Here is a 19,082-nt window from a genome sequence, read left to right as displayed (position 1 = left end):
TCTGTCATCACGTTTCGATCAATTTAAAGCATCCATGCTAAATAAAAGTACTACTTACTATGATTTCTTTCCTAAAAAAGCTAACTCCAAGCTTTTGAAAGGTATAGTATATAATGTTACAAAAGCTTTTTTTATTTCAGATAAATGCTCATCTTTGAATCTTTCTGTTCATCAAAGAATCCTGAAAAATATACTCTGTAAGTACTGTTTTAAGTACTGATAATAATAATAATAATAATAAATGTTTCTTGAATAGCAAATTAGCATATTAGAATGATTTCTGAAGGACCATTTGACACTGAAGACTGGAGTAATTATGTTAAAAATTTAGCTTCGATCACAAGAATAAATTACGTTTTAAAATATATTCAAAGAGAAAGCAGGTGTTTTAAATATAGAAAATATTTCACAAGATTACTGATTTTGCTGTATTTTCAATCAAATAAATACAGGCTTGGTGAGCAGAAAAAACTTAAAAAAAAAACACTAAAATAAAAAACTTTTGACTAGAGATTTTTCATAACTTCGGGATGTGTAAAATTAGAAACAACTTTGAGTAACTCTAAGTCTACTATCATTTTGTAGTTCTGTCCCGCCGTGAGACTACAACTCCCAAGTACTGTATGGTTTCCCCAACTGTCCAATAGCGGTACGTGTACAGAGTTATTGCTGACTGACGTGACGCAGAACAAATAAGGTACCGCCGAATTCAGCGGCAACCAATCACATCAATGACAAGTGAGGCGTGGGCGGGAACACCTATTTCTGAGCAGACACCAATAGTTTAGCAGCACACAGATGGGTGGATTATTGATTCACGAAAAATGTTGGAACGGGCCAAATACTAAACCGAGTGTTAAGTGATTTGGAACAGGACAAGCGAACTCATACGATTTGAACACACACCACGGTGTACAACTGTAATCATTTCAACAACCAGTAGGAAATCTACACGTTATAACACACTGTCAGATGATGTAAATAAGTGAGCTCGAACCAGACACGTTTAGTTACTACGTATCTACGCTTGCGACGTACACTCGATATTCATTGAATTTACGCACCGAGATTTTTACGTCTTAACTTCCCATCTTCAAAGAACAGGATTGGACATCAGAACGCAACTGCTGTGAGACAAGAATAAGAAGGTAAGACTGCATTCTCGCATTTAATGCGTTCATTAGTTTAGATGATGCACGTTTTTTGGGCATTGCTGTCTTAATGCTATCTTATATTGCATAGTTAGTTCCTGCTCTAATAAACCGCAGCATGATGTGAAAACTTGATCACAAGTGCAATTATTTACAATTAACAGACTGTCCTGGCTTCTGCAGTGAATATTTATAAAACATAGAGTTTGTTTTTGAAGTCGTGCAGTATGCGACCAAAGGGCATGCTTTCCTCTGTTTGCTAACGCATGTGCCAAATGAATGAATCAAATTGGACAACCTGGTCGATTTAGCTCGCTTGATTGACCTATAAACTATTCCCTGCCACATTGCCAAACTGAAACACTTCGGGGCTGAAAGACAGTTCAAAAAGCAATCCAGCAGCTCTCTAATGGGAAAGTGGTTATTCATTACGCAGCAAGTTCAAGTTCAAGTTGGCAGCTGTCGAAGGCGTTTTAGGTTCATCTGCCCATTCCAATCCAAGCTTGACAGTGTCAAAACTGTCTGGGGATGCCCATATGATGCCTAAAACCTTTGTATTTGTGCAGTTTGCTTTGACACAGTCAATGTTTAGAACACGTTGCGTCATTTTGTGCTCTACGTCATCCAGGTGTCTTGTCATTCTTGAAAACAAGCGAATTTATAGTTTAAAAGTGCACTAGGTATTTTATTTTGCTATGGCTTAGAAATCAGTAACCTGATTTTTGGCACATGGAGCGGGTCGCCCTCTCATGGGCACCGGCATGTTATGTAATTAGCCCACCCTCAACAAAACACATATGATCATTTAGGATTACATGTAGGATTATGATAATACTAATATGTACACTATATGGAAGCAAAGCAAAGATACTCGGTGTTAAACAGCAACAGTGAGTTTCCACTCCCACTCCACTTCCAGAACAACAATTTACAAATAATTTACTCACCCCCTTGTCATCCAAGATGTTCATGTCTTTCTGTCTTCTGTTTTCTGTCTCAGTCAATTGTGCCCCCGATTTTGAACTTCCAAAATGTAGTTTAAATGCAGCTTCAAAAGGCTCTAAATGGTCCCAGCTGAGGACGAACGGTCTTATGTAGCGAAACGATCTGTCATTTTTTTTTGAAAAATAAAAATTTGTATACTTTTTAAGCACAAAAGCTCGTGTAGCACAGGCTCTGGGATGCGCGTTCCTGAATGATTCGTTCATTTTGAACGGATCTTTAATGTGACTCGGGAAGAACGAGTTGTCTCGGGGAGTGATTCGTTCAGTCACGTATGCGCAACATCCTATTAGGTTCTGTACTGGAATTAGTTCACCTGTTCGAGTCTTCAGGTTTTTTGAGTCGTTCGTTCATCTTATAGGACTGTCACGTGATGAACGAACGACTCAAACCCGAAAACTTGTCAGATAAGAGGTGAGGTGAGCTAATCATAGACTAAAGACTCAGGTAAACAATGAATTAATCTTTTCTGTTTCTTATAGCATTACAGTTTTGTCTTGTTTGTGGTGTGATCAACGTTTGTGTAAGCAGTAGATGAGTTAGGGAAGTAACACGTAATATTTTAATTATATTTTGCTAAAATGAACGAAATGACTCAAAAAGATTTTGCTGAACGAGACTCAGAGGTCCGAGTTGGTAAAATGATCCGAACTTCCCATCACTACTACGAATCACGTTTATCCTCTGTGTACTCTGGCTCAAAAAGGTAGAGAATGGCACAAATCTCCATCTTGTTTTCTCCTACAACTTCAAAATCGTCCGACATCGCTGTAGCTTTTTGTTTGTAAACAGCGTTTTACTTACTTGCACTTTGTTAGTCTTTGCGCGTTCGCTTTGTAAACACTGGGTCTGTAGTTTTGCGTGACATTTCGACGTGATTCAGTAGTACATAGTGTCGTGAACGCACATCCCAGAGCCTGTGCTACACGAGCGTTTGTGCTTAAAAAGTATACAAATTTTCATAAAAAAAAAAAAAAAAAAAAAAAAAAATTGGCCGATCGTTTCGCTAGTTAAGACCCTTCTTCCTCGGCTGGGATCGTTTAGAGCCCTTTGAAGCTGCATTTAAACTACATTTTGGAAGTTCAAAAAATCCTGAAATGCCTTCCTCAAAAACCATAATTTATTTACAACTGAAGACAGAAAGACATGAACATCTTGGATGACAAGGGGGTGAGTAAATTATTTGTAAATTGTTGTTCTGGAGGTGGACTTCTCCTTTAAGGTTGTGCATTTGAACTTGTATTACGAATTCACCTTCTTTTGTAATATTATTCTATTAAAAATACAAGAATTTGATTTTCTGACCCGTGCAAGAAGTGTTTTGAAGCTTGAAGCTTAACTTGGGAATGAAAACAATTCCTATTGTCAGACTTGTCAGTTATGATTCCCCCTCAGTCAGAAGTGTCTAAACACGCCTGTTAAAGAAGGCCCTGTTTTAATCTTACCTTGGATTGTTACCAGCTCGTTCAAGAAACAACATGCAAAGCTTATGCCTAAGCATCTGTTTTTTATTTGGTTTGGAGTTCTTTTATTGACACATCAACCACAAGCCTTTATTTATGTAATAAACCTTACAAAATTTGGGAAGTCTTTATCTTCTTATAAAAGAGTTGCGTTGGTCAATTGAATGGCATGCAGGAGGAAGTTGGGTGAATATTTTTAGTCTTTTTAAAAATAGAATAAACCATATCTCTTTAATAAAAGATTGTTGTGGAGCTTGTATGTATGGTATGTCCATGTTGAGTGTTGGCTTCAGCAGTCTGACTGTTCAAAATGTATTTTAAACATCCCCTCCCATCCACTTTTCTAAAATTATTCATAATTGAGAGTTTCAAATTGAGATTTATTAAAAACAAACATTAAAACATTACTCTGTCACACAGACGGTCTATTTAAAATGATCTGGTTAAGTCAGAAGGGTGATTTAAATGCCTTAAAAAAATACTGGCACACATTTACATTTACACAAGGATAAACAGTTTCTCTTATGTAAATAATCTTGATGTCCATAAACATTTCGTTCTTAATTCAGAAAGGTCCGCTGCGGTTTTACAGCTGTGCTGTTGTCACTGCAATAAAATATGAAGTTGTAAATTCTTGGATTTATTCTTGGTCACATTATCATAGTCAGAGAATCACCCCTGACACTGATTTTTGTTATATATTAAACACAGTAACATAACACTGAACATGCTTTATGAAAAGCAGCAGGTGTCTGATAATATGACACTTATGGAGATCTCAAGAAACCTGATGACTCTTGAACTATGGGATATATCTGAGTCAGCATCAGCCACGTGGTGGCAACCTATGAAGTGCCAAAAGCACTATCTATCTATCTATCTTGTACTGTTATAAAAGATATGGTTTGTGGTGCATTTTTTAATTGGTTTGAGCATCAGATGCAAGTTTAAACGTTGAATTCGTCCTTTGTTTGCATGTAATATGCAAGTTATTCCACTTTATCTTTGCTTTAAGGGGTAATGATGGTTTAGTAGCTTTAATATGAAAAGAGGCAGTTGTTTTTTCTCTATTGTACATGCAAATAAATGGCCTTGTGTTCTCACAGCATAAATCGGGCTGTGAGTGAGTTTGTAAGTGGATCTCTGTGCATTATTAAGGTTTTCTTTTGAACCGAGTACAATTCTTTTTTAGTCCAGAGGACACAGGCTGTGCCAACATACTTTGGATAAAAGGTTTCATGTGAATGGTTTGGTAACTGCTCAAAGCCATCTGCTTCCATCCAGTCAGAACGATATGATCATTTTGCTACCAAATCACACCAACTCACCCCTCACTGTTTTACATGCCCCATTACACATGCAGAATGTCATCCAATACATTGTCCCATCTCCATACTGTCCTAAACTATTGTTTACAGCAGCTTCAGTTTGTCTCCGCTGGAGAGCTCATGTATCAGTGTCATGTTCTCTTTCTCAGCCAGGACACAGTCGCTGTATTGTTGTGATTTTGGCAGAGGGATGTCCTTTATTTAGGAGAAGACAAGTATAAGGAACAGTCAAACCACTTTGTAACCACAGAGTGTCGAAGTTGAAGTCAAATATGCACCCATAGGAAGTTAGCCTTAGCTTTTGGGCTTTTTGATTGCAGATTTCATATAAATGTACGTTATTTCTTTAGGTTTTTTTTTTCTCTGTCCTTTCATCCTTTCATCCATATGCTGTGCAAATACCTTTTTTTCTGAAGTAGGCAGACCTTTGAGCACATTTTTGCAATATCACCTTAGTTATCAAATGTATGTTTTCTTTAGGAAGTCGGCAAATATGAACTAGATGCGTTCACTGAGCAAATGTGCTTTTTTTAAAATGAATTGATTTAAAACATTGATTTTTCAACTGGTTTTGCGTCAGTGCATTGGATGCCATTTGACCCGTCACAGTACCAGGATGGTTTACTTAAAATAAATAAATAAAAAAAGTAAACACCGTGTTCCTAAGCGTGCAAATTTAATAGTATCAGCATGGGCTGCATAGTTTAGAAAGTAAGCAATTATTAACACGACATGGGATGCATGGAGAAATCAAAAATGTATGTTTATTAGATGAAATGAAGTATGAACATTGGGTCAAATGTTATTTAAGAAATGCATGCTATATTGTTACAACATTAGTATTTGGTTATGTTAGATATTTGAATGTACATTTTCAGTTTTGTAATTGTGACCCTGGACCACAATACCGGTCTTAAGTAGCATGGGTATATTTGTAGCAATAGCCAACAATACATTTTATAGTCAAAATTATCGATTTTTCTTTCATGCCAAAAATTATCAGGATATTAAGTAAAGATCATGTTCCATGAAGATATTTTGTGAATTTCCGACCGTCAAAATGTCAAAACTTAATTTTTGATTAGTAATATGCTTTGCTTAGAATTTCAGTTGGACAACTTTAAAGGCGATTTTGAATATCAATATTTTGATTGCAGATTGCACATTTTCAAATAGTTGTATCTTGGCCAAATATTGTTCTATCCTGACAAACCATACATCAACGGAAAGCATATTTATTCAGATGATAAATCTCAAAAACTCAAAATTGACCCTTATGACTGGTTTTGTGGTCCCGGGTCACAATTTAGATCATCTAGTAACAATGTTAAAGGAATAGTTCACCCAAAAATGAAAACGTGCTGAAAATGTACTCAACCTCAGGCCATCCTAGATTTAGATCGGTTTGTTTCTTCATCAAAACAGATTGGGCTCACCAGTGGATCCTCTGCAGTGAATGGGTGCCGTCGGAACGAGAGTCCAAACAGTTGATAAAACAAACATCACATTTAATCCACACGTATTTCCTAAATGCGTCTTATTGATCTTATTGTGTTTTTTAGATAAAGTTCCCACCATAAATATATCAAAACCTAATTTTAGTAATATGCATTGCTAAGAACTTCATTTGGACAACTTTAAAGGTGATTTTCTCAATATTTAGATTTTTCAGATTCCAGATATTCAAATAGTTATATCTCTGCCAAATATTTTCCTATCCTAACAAACCCTACATCAATGGAAAGCTTATTTATTCAGCTTTCAGATGATGAAATCTGACTGGTTTTGTGGTACAGGGTCACATATTTAGCTTTTTTATTTGCATTCTATTATATGAGTTTAAAGGGATCGTTCTGTCATTAATTACTCACCCTCATGTCGTTCCAAATCCGTAAGACCTTCGTTCATCTTCGGAACACAAATTAAGATGTTTTTGATTAAATCCGAGAGCTCTCTGACCCTGCATAGACAGCAACATAACTACCACGTTCAAGGCCCTCAAGGCCCTTATGTGACATCAGTGGTTCAACCTTTATGAAGCTGTGAGAATACTTTTTGTGTGCAAAGAAAACAAAAACAATGATTTTATTCAACAATTTCTTCTCTTCCTTGTCATTCATTTTTGGGTGAACTGTCCCTTTAACATTGTTTTGCTGTTTTAAAGGACTTTAGTTGTCTTTCAGAGTGGCTAAGAAATTCTCTGTGCAGTTAGTATTTTTCTCTGAATGCAAGTTAGTGCAAAACAGATGCAGTGATTATTTTTTTTGCAGTGATTTCCTTGTGACACCTGTCTGAGTGCAGAATCTCTTCCTTATTGTCTGGACGCCCACGTTGTCCAATAGAATAGTAGTAGATTAGCCAAGTGAGCTATTTTACTTTGTATCTGATTAAGCACACATTATGTTTCGATTTAATCATGCTCTTTCATTAGGTTTTTAATTTACATCTCCTTTTATTGTCTTATAGACTGTTCTGCCTTTGTTTCCTGAGGTCTCGTCGTTTGTTTGATCCTTCAGTGTTTCCCACTGAGTTTTATCAGTGCTGCTGTTGTTTCAGGTGTTCAGTCTCGACCTTTGAAGCTTTGTCCACAGGCAGTATGATCGCAATATGATATTGTTTTGTTCAGTTTGGGCCTGTGGGCTCTTGACTCTAGTCATGTTTTGCAGCGGTATGTGGATACACTAGAAATGCAGCATTTCTTTTTAAAGACAGTCTTGAGTATGTTCTCATATGGTGAAGCCAGTTTTTTGTTGGTGGTTTATTTGTTTGTCATTAGATTTTGCAGCACTCAGTTGTACTATATCAAGCTTGTTTTCTCATCCTTTCTTATCCCTGACCTCATTTTCCCTTTAGTTCGAGTGTTGACTCTTGTTATCTTCATATTAGCAGTAGCTCAGCTCCTGTGAGAAACTCTGCAAGGCTACTAATCACTTTAGGTCTTTAGAAATGCAGATAACACTCAGTAGATAATGCTACGTCTGGCTAAAGAATTAGCTTACTGTAACACATCTATCTTTGCTTTCACTTTCTAGATGCTGCTACAGGTGGGAGGAAAGCGCTCTGCCCTGGGGCTGTTGGCCATCAGGAGGGTGTGGAGTATGACCCGCTCCGCCCATACCGCACCCCAGACAGTGGAGTACAAACCCATCAAAAAGGTCATGGTGGCCAACAGAGGTGCGTCAGTGTTCAGAATAGACTACGAACATACTGCGTACTGCATGCTGTACTGCATATACGATGTGCATACTATACATTTTTAATATATATTTTTCAAACAACATGAATATATGTCGAGGTCATAGGTTTAAATACATGTTGGATCGTACAAAATGCATGTCGTTTTTTATTTAGTACTGACCTGAATAAGACATTTTACATAAAAGACGTTTACATATAGTCCACAAGAGAAAATAATAGTTGAATTGATAAAAATTACCTTGTTCAAAAGTTTACATATACTTGATTCTTAATACTGAATAATAATTAGTACTTAATTACTGTTTAGTGATAGTAGTTCATGAGTCCCTTGTTTGTCCTGAACCGTTAAACTGCTTGCTGTTCTTCAGAAAAATCCTTCAGGTCCCACAAATTCTTTGTTTTTTCAGCATTTTTGTGTGTTTGAAATCTTGACAATGACTGTATGATTTTGAGGTCCATCTTTTGACGCTGAGGACAACTGAGAGACTCATTTGCAACTATTACAGAAGGTTCAAACACTCACTGATGCTTTAGAAGGAAGAACTATGCATTAAGAGCCAGGGGGTGAAAACTTTTGAATTTGTGTACATTTTTCTTATTTTGCCTACAGATCATATTTTTTTTTTATTTAGTATTGCCCTTCAGAAGCTACAGAAGATACTTACATGTTTCCCAGATGACAAAATAAGTTAAATTTACCCTGATCTTCAAATTCAAAAAGTTTTCATTGCCCAGATTTGAATGCATTGTGTTTCCTTCTGAAGCATCAGTGAGCATTTAAACCTTCTGTAATAGTTGCATGTGAGTCCCTCAGTTGTCCTCAGTGTGAAAAGGTAGATTTCAAAATCAGTCATTGTACAGTCAAAATGTTGACTAACCAAAGAATTTGTGGGACCTGAAGGATTTCTCTGAAGAACAGCAGGCAGTTTAACTGGTTAGGACAAACAAGGGACTTGTGAACAACTATCATTAAACATACGTAAATGTCTTTTATGTGAAATGTCTTATTCAGGTCAGTACTAAATAAAAAATAACATGCATTTTGTATGATCCCTCTTATTTTGGTAAAATAATTAACATCTTGAAGATTCTGCAAGGTGTGTGTAAACTTTTGACCTTAACTGTGTATATATACAGTGCCATATACATGGCATGATGAATTGTAGTAATAAAATGCTTTTTGCAGGAGAGATTGCTATCAGGGTGTTCCGGGCCTGCACAGAGCTGGGGATCCGCACAGTGGCCGTCTACTCGGAGCAGGACACGGGTCAGATGCACAGACAAAAGGCAGATGAAGCTTACCTCATTGGGAAGGGGCTGCCACCTGTAGCAGCCTACCTACATATACCAGACATCATCAAAGTGGCCAAGGTCAGACTTTGCACTTGAGTGGGTTCAGTAAAGATACGCTGTAAATGTTCTGTACATTAGTTCAGTTTTCTACTTGCCCTGCCAACATTTTTCACTTGCCTCAAACACAAAACATTATATGTTTACTTTTTTTTAAAAAAGATTTTGTAATGCTAGATTTACAATTATGTTTTGACATTTCTAATTTAAAAATGTATTGTTTACATTTACACAATCATTCAGAAGTCTGGGCTCTGTAAAATGTTTTCGCAGAAATTTTCTAATGGTCACTAAGGCTGCTTATCCAAAATACAGTAAAAAAGTAACACTGTGAAATAAAATTACAATTTATAATACTTTTTTCTATTTTAATTGTACTTAAAAAAAATAAATAAATAAATAATAATAATTAACAGACGTTACTTCAGTCTTCAGTGTCACATGATGCTTTTGGAAATAATTCTAATATGCTGATATGGTGCTCAGGAAATATTTATTATTATTATATAGTTGCGCTGCTTAACATTTTTGTGGAAACAGTGATGCTTTAATATACAGACAAAAAGTTCAAAAGAACAGTATTTATTGAAAATAGAAATCCTTTGTGACAATATAAATTTCTTTGCTCTCACTTTTGATCAATGTAATGCAAAAAAAACCTCTCAATCTTACTAACCTTAAATCTTTGAACGGTAGTGTATTATTTAACATCTATTTTTAATAATTAAAAAAAAAACATATTTATTAATATTATGCAGTTGTTATGCATGCACAGTCACACATACACACACACACACACACACATGTCTGGTTTATTATCTTTGTGGGGACTCTCCATAGGCGCAATGGTTTGTATACTGTCCAGACTGTATTTTCTATCCCCTTACCCTAACCCTACCCCTAAACCTAACCCTTACAGAAAACTTTCTGCATTTTTACTTTCTCAAAAAATCTCATTCTGTATGATTTATAAGCTTTTGTACCCATGGGGACCACAAGCCGGTCCCCACAATGTCAAAAATTTCAGGTTTTACTATCCTTGTGGGGACATTTGGTCCCCACAATGTAGCAAAAACATGTACACACACACACACACAACAAATAATTTTTGTTTTTCATCTAATATTGTTTTCTTTTCAAAGAAAAGTTGCAGAAATATTTGGAAATTTTACTAATACCATAACTATTTAAAAGCAAAAAAGCAAAAAAATATTAAATGGTTTGATTTCTTATTGATGCTACTAAATCTATTAGAAGTTTTTTTTTTTTGCAGTTTGACAAAATGTCATCCACATACACTACCAGTCATAAGTTTTTGGATGGTAAGATTTTTTTAATGTTTTTTAAAAAAGTTTCTTTAAAAAAGATGATTTTTTTTAGCATCATTACTCCAGTCACATTATCCTTTAGAAATAATTCTAATATTATGATTTGCTGCTAAAAAACATTTATTATAATTATTATTATTATTATTATGATTAAAAACAGCTGAGCAGAAATTTTTTTCAGGTTTCTCTGATGAATAGAAAGTTCAGAAGAACAGCAATTATTTAAAATAACATTATAAATGTCTTTATTATCACTCTTATTACAAAATAAAAGCTAAATAAAAGTTATTAATTCTTTAATAAAAATGATACTGACTCCAAGCTTTCAAATTATATAGTGAACAATGTTACAAAAGCTTTTTATTTCAGATAAATGCTGATCTTTGGATCTTTCTATTCATCAAGAAATCTTGAAAAAATGTACTCAACTGTTAAATATTGAGCAGAAGAGACTTCTTTAAAAAAACATTAGAAATCTTACTGTTCAAAAACTTTTGACTGGTAGTTTATGTCAGCCAGCTAGGTAAGTTTATTAGAACTGGCAACCAGATGTTACAGAAAACCAAATGTTTAAGTTGTGCAAGGCATACAAATGTAAGATCTAGTGGTGAGACAACAGGTGACAGTTTCATTAACAGGCCCAAAACTCTCACACTGGTCCTGGTTCAGTGTGAGAATTTTATGTGAGAACTGTTTGTTGTGGATTTCAAAAGCAGCAATGTATTCACATGTTTTTAACACCTGCAGCTTTTGTTAAAAGTGTTTGTGTGGTGAAACAGCAGATGAGGATCTTGTGACCTGTAAAATATACACACAGCCTGCAGTGATTGGACAGATAGAGCACAAACAAGCCTGCAAAGAGCAGTAATTGCACATAATTACACCTTCCGACAAAGGGTTCAGAGTCTGATGTCAAGACGAGATGGTAGTTTAGCCATAAAATAATCACAGACAGCCACATCTCCCACATCTCATTTTCTGATTAAATACCTTAGACAACAATCAATTGACAATCAGTCAGTCAATGGCTTAACCAACAAATAAATGAATGGTTTTAACAGCTTGCCAGTTTAACACTATGCCTTATGTGTCTCAGAAAATGTCCCATGTTGTGTTAAGCACCTGAAACATTCCTAATCTCTTGTCGTGACTTGTTTAGAGAACTAAATTGGCTAACCGTGAATGCAGGACAACAGACATAACATTTTAGTCGGTGTGAGAAGTTGGGCTGCATTCTTGGAGCCGCTACTCTTTTAGCTGCTTATGGAAAGAGCTTCTACAACATTTCATAAGGATTTTTTTTTTTGGATGAATAGAAAGTTCAACAAAACAGCATTTATTTGAAATAGAAATGTCTTTACTGTCACTATTGATCAATAAGATGCATCCTTACAGAATAAAAGTATTATTTAGAAGAAAAATAACTGTACTGTACCAAACTGTACCTTTTGAACTTTTGTCTTTTTGTGTCATCTCTTGTCATTCTCATAAATAAATGATAAGGTGACAGTATCGCTGTCATCTGAATAGGTTTTACAGGATTTTATTGTTACAGAACAATTGTGCTGGCAAATGGTGATGTTTTGCTATCTGTGCCTGACAGGAGAATGATGTGGATGCCATCCACCCAGGTTACGGCTTCCTGTCAGAACGTGCCGATTTTGCCCAGGCGTGCGTGGATGCTGGAGTACGTTTTATCGGCCCAACCCCAGATGTGGTGCGCAAGATGGGGGACAAAGTTGAGGCCCGTTCCATTGCCATCAGTGCAGGTAGAGCATTCATCGTCTGATCTCCTCCGGGAACATCTTGCTGTTTTCTCTCTTACCGCTTTATATCAAGAGTTGTGTCACTGAAACAAGTGCATCAGAGCCCGTACACTTGTTCAGCGGCTGTTCTTTCTGAAGTATTTTTTCCCTGAGGGGTTTTTAAAAAATCTTAAAAAAAAAAGGAAATTATAAGCTGTGAACCAAACCAGCTAGCTATGAGATGAATCACAACATTAGACACTTTATCTTTTTGTCAGATTTTCAAACCTTTTTTGCCTTAAATCAAAGGTACAAGATTGTTACTAATGAGGGAATTACTTTGAGGGAAAGAGCTATAATCTATAGAAGCACGTTTCCGCCACTGAATAAAAAATAAAAAAAGTAATTGCGACACTTTATCTCACAATTCTGACCTTTTTCCTTGCAATTGTGAGTTTACATCTCAGGTATAAACTCACAATTCTGACTTTTTTCTCAGAATTGTGACATATAAACTCATAATTTTGACTTTTTCTCTGAATGGTCAGATATAAATTCAAAATTTTGACTTTTTTCTCAGAATTTCGAGATATAAACTCAAAATTGTGAGTTCTAAAGTCATAATTGTGAGATATAAACTCATAATTTGACTTTTCTCAGAATTGTGAGATATAAACTCACAATAGCAAGAAATAAAGTCAGAATTTCAAGATATAAACCCACAATTGTGAGTTGTAAAGTCAGAATTGTGAGATATAAACTCATAATTTTGACTTTTCTCAGAATTGTGAGACATAAACTCATAATTTTGACTTTTTCCTCTGAATGGTGAGATATAAACTCATAATTTTGACTTTTTTCTCAGAATTTCGAGATATAAACTCACAATTGTGAGTTCTAAAGTCAGAATTGTAAGATATAAACTCATAATTGTGACTTTTTCCTCTGAATGGTGAGATATAAACTCATAATTTTGACTTTTTTCTCCAAATTTCGAGATATAAACTCACAATTGTGAGTTCTAAAGTCAGAATTGTGAGATATAAACTCATAATTTTGAATTTTTTCAGAATTGTGGGATATAAACGCACAATAGCAAGAAATAAAGTCAGAATTGCGAGTTCTAAAGTCAGAATTGTGAGATATAAACTCATAATTTTGACTTTTTCTCTGAATGTTGAGATATAAACTCATAATTTTGACATTTTTCTCTGAATGGTGAAATATAAACTCATAATTTTGACTTTTTCCTCAGAATTGTGAGATATAAACGCACAGTAGCAAAAAATAAAGTCAGAATTGCAGATGTAAACTCACAATTGCGAGTTCTAAAGTCAGAATTGTGAGATATAAACTCATAATTTTGACATTTTTCTCTGAATGGTGAGATATAAACTCATAATTTTGACTTTTTCCTCTGAATGGTGAGATATAAACTCATAATTTTGACTTTTTTCTCCAAATTTCGAGATATAAACTCACAATTGTGAGTTCTAAAGTCAGAATTGTGAGATATCAACTCATAATTTTGAATTTTCTCAGAACTGTGAGATATAAACGCACAATAGCAAGAAATAAAGTCAGAATTGCGAGTTCTAAAGTCTGAATTGTGAGATATAAACTCATAATTTTGAGTTTTCTCAGAATTGTGAGATATATAAAACTGTTATAGATGTACTTTTATTGCAAAATATGCAAAAATTATATAAAATGTACATTCACACACACACAGTCGTTCAATCAGTTGGGAGCAGTTTGTTTTTTTTTTTTTTTTAAGAAGCCTTTTCTGCTCAAGGCTGCATTTATTTGATTAAAAATACAGAAAAACAGTAATATTGCGAAATATTATTGCAATTTAAAATAGTGGTTTTCTATTTAAATATAAATATAATTTATTCCTGTGATGCAAATCTGAATTTTCGGCATCCTTACTCCAGTCTTCAGTGTCACATGGTCCTTCAGAAATCATTCTAATATGCTGATTTATTATCAATGTTGAAAACAGTTGTGCTACTTTCCTTTTTTTTTTCATGATTCTTTGAATAAAATGTTAGAAAGAACAGCACTTATTTGAAATGGAAATCGTTTGTAACAGTATACACTATAGTTCAAAGGTTGCAGTCAGTACATTTTTTTTTTTCTTTTTTTTCTTTATTTGAAAGAAATTAACACTTTTCATCCAGCAAGGATGTGTTAAATTAATAAAAAGTGATAGTAAAGACTTAGATTGTTAGAAATGATTTATATTTTGAATAAATATTTTTAAAACTTTATTATCAAAGAATCCTGAAAAGAGTATCACAGGTTCCAAAAAAATATTAAGCATCACAACTGTTTCCAACATCAATAATAAATCAACATATAAGAATGATTTCTGAAGGATCATGTGACACTGGAGACTGGAGTAATGGCTGATGAAAATTCAGCTTTGCATCACAGAAATTAAAATAGATTAAAATAGAAAACTGTTTTTGCTATTTTAAATTGCAATAATATTCTATAATATTACTTTTTCTGTATTTTTGATCAAATAAATGGAAATTTGAGCATAAGAGACTGTTGTTTTTCCATCAGAAATGCTGCTGTTAAGCATGAATAATTTAAAAAATAATTTGAAATAATAATAATAATAGCTGAGGGCTTCAAACAATGCATATTCCACTGATTATCAACCTTGTAGCTCACAGTAGGTCAGTAGAGTTTAAAAATCAGTCCCCCGATAGAGAAAATGAATGTAATTTTTATTTCCTGAACCAAACTGTGGCACTCTATTAAAGCTGAAGTGTGTTTTGTTATATTAATAAAAAAAAAATGTTAACATAAAGGGATAATTAACTCAAATGACTCTCACTCAAACGTGTTGTTTCAAACCTAAGTTTCTGAACACAAGAGAATTTTCATTTTTCGGTGAACTGTCCCTTTAAATTTGTCTACTAAACTGGTATTGCGTCATAATATCTACATGGCACATCAAAGATTTTCATGGTATTACTACGGTGCATGTCCTCCCTTTAAAAAACAAACACAACAGATGTGTCTTTGTCATCCTGCAGGTGTGCCGGTGGTACCCGGAACAGATGCTCCCATCTCGTCTTTGCAGGAAGCTCAAGAATTCTCCAACAGCTATGGCTTCCCTATTATCTTCAAGGCTGCGTATGGTGGTGGAGGCCGTGGAATGCGAGTCGTCAGGGAGTATGAGGTACTAGGTCTGAGAATAAAATAATTTGTAAAGGATTGGAACACGTTTAATCTTCGCTCCATTCCTTCTGAGAGCCAGTCGTGAGCTTTGACATGTTTAAATGAACGCAAAAGTGAGGCCCTTGTGTGCACTTTAGATTTGTTTGCTCTTGAGTTACTTGTGCTGTATGAATAGATGTGCTGGGTATTTGCACCGGGTGACCCTATGACTTTGTGTGTGATCAGGAACTAGAGGAGAACTATCAACGTGCGTACTCCGAGGCCCTGGCAGCCTTTGGCAATGGAGCTCTGTTTGTGGAAAAGTTCATTGAGAAACCCAGACACATTGAAGTGCAGATCCTGGGTAAGTCAGTTTTCTCAGTATTGGTTTGTGTTAGGTCAATCTCTGGTCAGGAACTGCAGATTTCTAATATTCTAATATTAAAGAAATGGTTCAACCAGAAATGAACACCTTTATTACATTACAAACCTGTAATACATAATGGCTTCTGTGGAACACAAAAGGAAATCCGTTGCTCTTTGGTCTGAAGTGTTTTATTGTCAAAAGGATTCAAAAGCACTGTAAAAAAGTCTGTCCCACATGACTTGTTTGCTACAGTCATTTGAAGCTGTGTAGTAGCTTTGTTTGTGGACAGACCGAAATTTAAGTCATTACTCACTTAGAATCCCCTTTCGTGGGCTGTTGAACACTGACTGGATCATTGAGTCAGTAGGTATATTTACATTCACCAATTTTTGTCTGTCTGAATGAATCCAATCTGATTTTTGGGCATCTGCAGTGCCAAGTTGCTTTTTTTTAAGCAAAAATCTAACAGATTTTGTCTCCAGATCAGTTTGAAAGATAAATAAACATGAATATTCGTAATAGCCCAAGTATACTTAAGAGTAGTTCACTTCCAGAAAAAAAAAGTACAGATAATTTACTCACCCCTTGTCCAAAATGTTCATGTCTTTCTTTCTTCAGTCAATAAGAAATTGTTTCTTCAGGATTCAGGAATTATTTCCATATAATGGACTTTAATGGTGCCCCCAAGTGTGAACTTCCAAAATGCAGCTTCAAATGATTCTAAAAAATACCAGCCGAGGAAAAAGGGTCTTATCTAACAAAATGATTTGTCATTTTTGAAACAAATGAACAATTTATATACCTTTCAGCTTTAAACGGTTGTCTCGTTTTTTTCCCCTGGTCGATACAGTTAGGGTATGTCGCAAAACTCCCATCTCATTTTCTTCCCCAACTTTAAAATCATCCTACATCACTGCAGAAGTACCAACCCAGTGTTTACAAAGTGGACATGCAAAGAATATCAAATGCCCTTTACAAAAAAAAGGTAAAACAACGATGTTTGACGTTAAAGAAGAAAACGAGACGGGTGTTTTTCCGACATACCCTAACTGTATTGACCCGGATCACACAGACTAACATGCGCATTGTAGGGACGAGACAAGATGTGCATTTGAAGTTAAAAAGTATATAAATTGTCAATTTGAAATTTAAAATTTGAAATTTGAAAATGAGATAAGATAAGACCCTTTTTCCTCGGCTGGGATCATTTAGAGCCATTTGAAGCTGCATTTAAATTGGAAGTTTAAACTTTGGGGGACCATTGAAGTCCATTATATGGAAAACATTCCTGAAATGTTTTCCTCAAGAAATATAATTTCTTATCGACTGATTAAAAAAAGACATGAACATCTCGGATGATAAGGAGGTGAGTAAATTATCTGTACATTTTTGTTCTGGAAGTGAACTTCTTAAATTTTTTTCAACATAAGCGAGCATACGCATTAGGGGTGTAATGGTTCTCGGTAAAAAAAAAACGAACCTGCTTTAAGACATGCTTTTTTTGGGCCGTTAAATAATAATGCAAATACCAGTGAATTGAAAAGTGCATTGCATGAATCGTTTAAATACTCTCTTCCCATTCATTTATTGATCGAAAAGGAAACAAAATTTGCACCATTATGGAACACCAAATGGGTCATAATTCGCCATTAACCTATAGAACACAAGGGGCTGGTTGCATAAACAACTTAGACTAGTCTTAAAAAGTTAGCTAATCTAATTTGTTTTCTTCTAGACTGGTCTTAACTGTTTAAAGTCTTCTAGACTGGTCTTAACTGTTTAGATTGGCCTAATTTTAATCAGAAAAGTGAGGCTGGTTATCTCTTGGCTAACTGCTAGTTGGTCAAACTAGTTCTTAAAGGGGTCATTGGATGGCCATTTTCCACAAGTTTATATGATTCTTTAGGGTCTTAATGAAAAGTCTGTAACATGCTTTGGTTAATATTTCTCAATGGTAGTGTAAAAAAACACCCTTTTTACCATGTCAAAATCAGCTCTGCAAAAATCAACCTGTTCTGGTCTTTGTTGCTTTAGATGTTAATGAGCTGTGCTCGCCCCGCCCCTCTCTTCTCTCTGTGGAGTGATGAGCCTGTTTACTTTAGCCACATTTAGCCGCGTTTGGCCATGAAACTTGCTAACTAGCACATTATTAGGAAAGGCGATTGCAAAGATTCATAAAAAAAACCCTTATACTCACATCTGCTGTAAGTAAAGCTGGATCACTGGGTGGATTTTTATCATTATAGGGTGTTTGTGTACACACACTGCCAACACACATTTATGTTCAAACAACTTGTAAAAGTGAACTTGGCATCCGATGACTCTTTTAAGACGCAGTCTTAACATAGTGTCTATATTTATGCGACTGGCTCCAGGCGTTTGATTAATAGCAAATTATGACCCATCTGGCGTTCCATATGTGCACGGCTCATTGCATATATGCAATAACAGAAGTATACTTTGGCGTTAAGGCATATAAAAACATTATCTTCACACCACTGCACATGTGTGCATGGTATTTTTGAATTAATGATTACATAGCTAAAATCTTGCTGTCAAACACCTTGTTAAAGATCTACACTACTCAAATTCTCATTCAGATTGAGCTCAATCAAATTAGAAGTGTTTACGTAAAGGCTTTTCAGTCTGATTGAGCTATCAACTTGATTACAAATGGATTATTAATTTGCATATAAATGAGTAGGTTTACCTGATCAGTCCAAATTATGAATGAATCATTTAGAAATTTGTTGAAAATATCCATGTTTATAAACCACTTTCTCTCTCATGAATCAACAGATTCAACAGTATAAATCGATTGTATAAATTGATACTTTTCCCATGAACAAGCAATGATAGCAAGGTTTGAATGTCAAGATATCCAATGAATAATATTTCATAAAGCTATTATACGACTTCAGAAGAAAAAAACATATAAGACAAGTCATATATTGAGTTTTTTTATTTTTATGA

The 19,082-nt window shown here is 34.9% G+C and overlaps 1 protein-coding gene across 1 annotated transcript in view; it reads left to right on the top strand.

Annotated features, from left to right (window-relative positions):
* Positions 1–788: 788 nt before the first annotated feature.
* The window catches only part of pcxa (pyruvate carboxylase a), a 180,000-nt gene continuing 161,706 nt past the window's right edge, over positions 789–19,082 (top strand). Inside the window, exons 1-6 of the mRNA XM_051094056.1 lie at positions 789–1,148; positions 7,977–8,118; positions 9,329–9,513; positions 12,424–12,589; positions 15,619–15,764; positions 15,989–16,106. Coding sequence (XP_050950013.1) covers positions 7,977–8,118; positions 9,329–9,513; positions 12,424–12,589; positions 15,619–15,764; positions 15,989–16,106 — 757 coding nt within the window. The 5' untranslated portion in view covers positions 789–1,148. The remainder of the gene's footprint in view (positions 1,149–7,976; positions 8,119–9,328; positions 9,514–12,423; positions 12,590–15,618; positions 15,765–15,988; positions 16,107–19,082) is intronic.

Source organism: Labeo rohita, chromosome 21 (assembly GCF_022985175.1).
Source record: "Labeo rohita strain BAU-BD-2019 chromosome 21, IGBB_LRoh.1.0, whole genome shotgun sequence".
Classification (NCBI taxonomy): Eukaryota; Metazoa; Chordata; class Actinopteri; order Cypriniformes; family Cyprinidae; genus Labeo; species Labeo rohita.
This window is presented reverse-complemented; position numbering and strand designations above follow the sequence as displayed.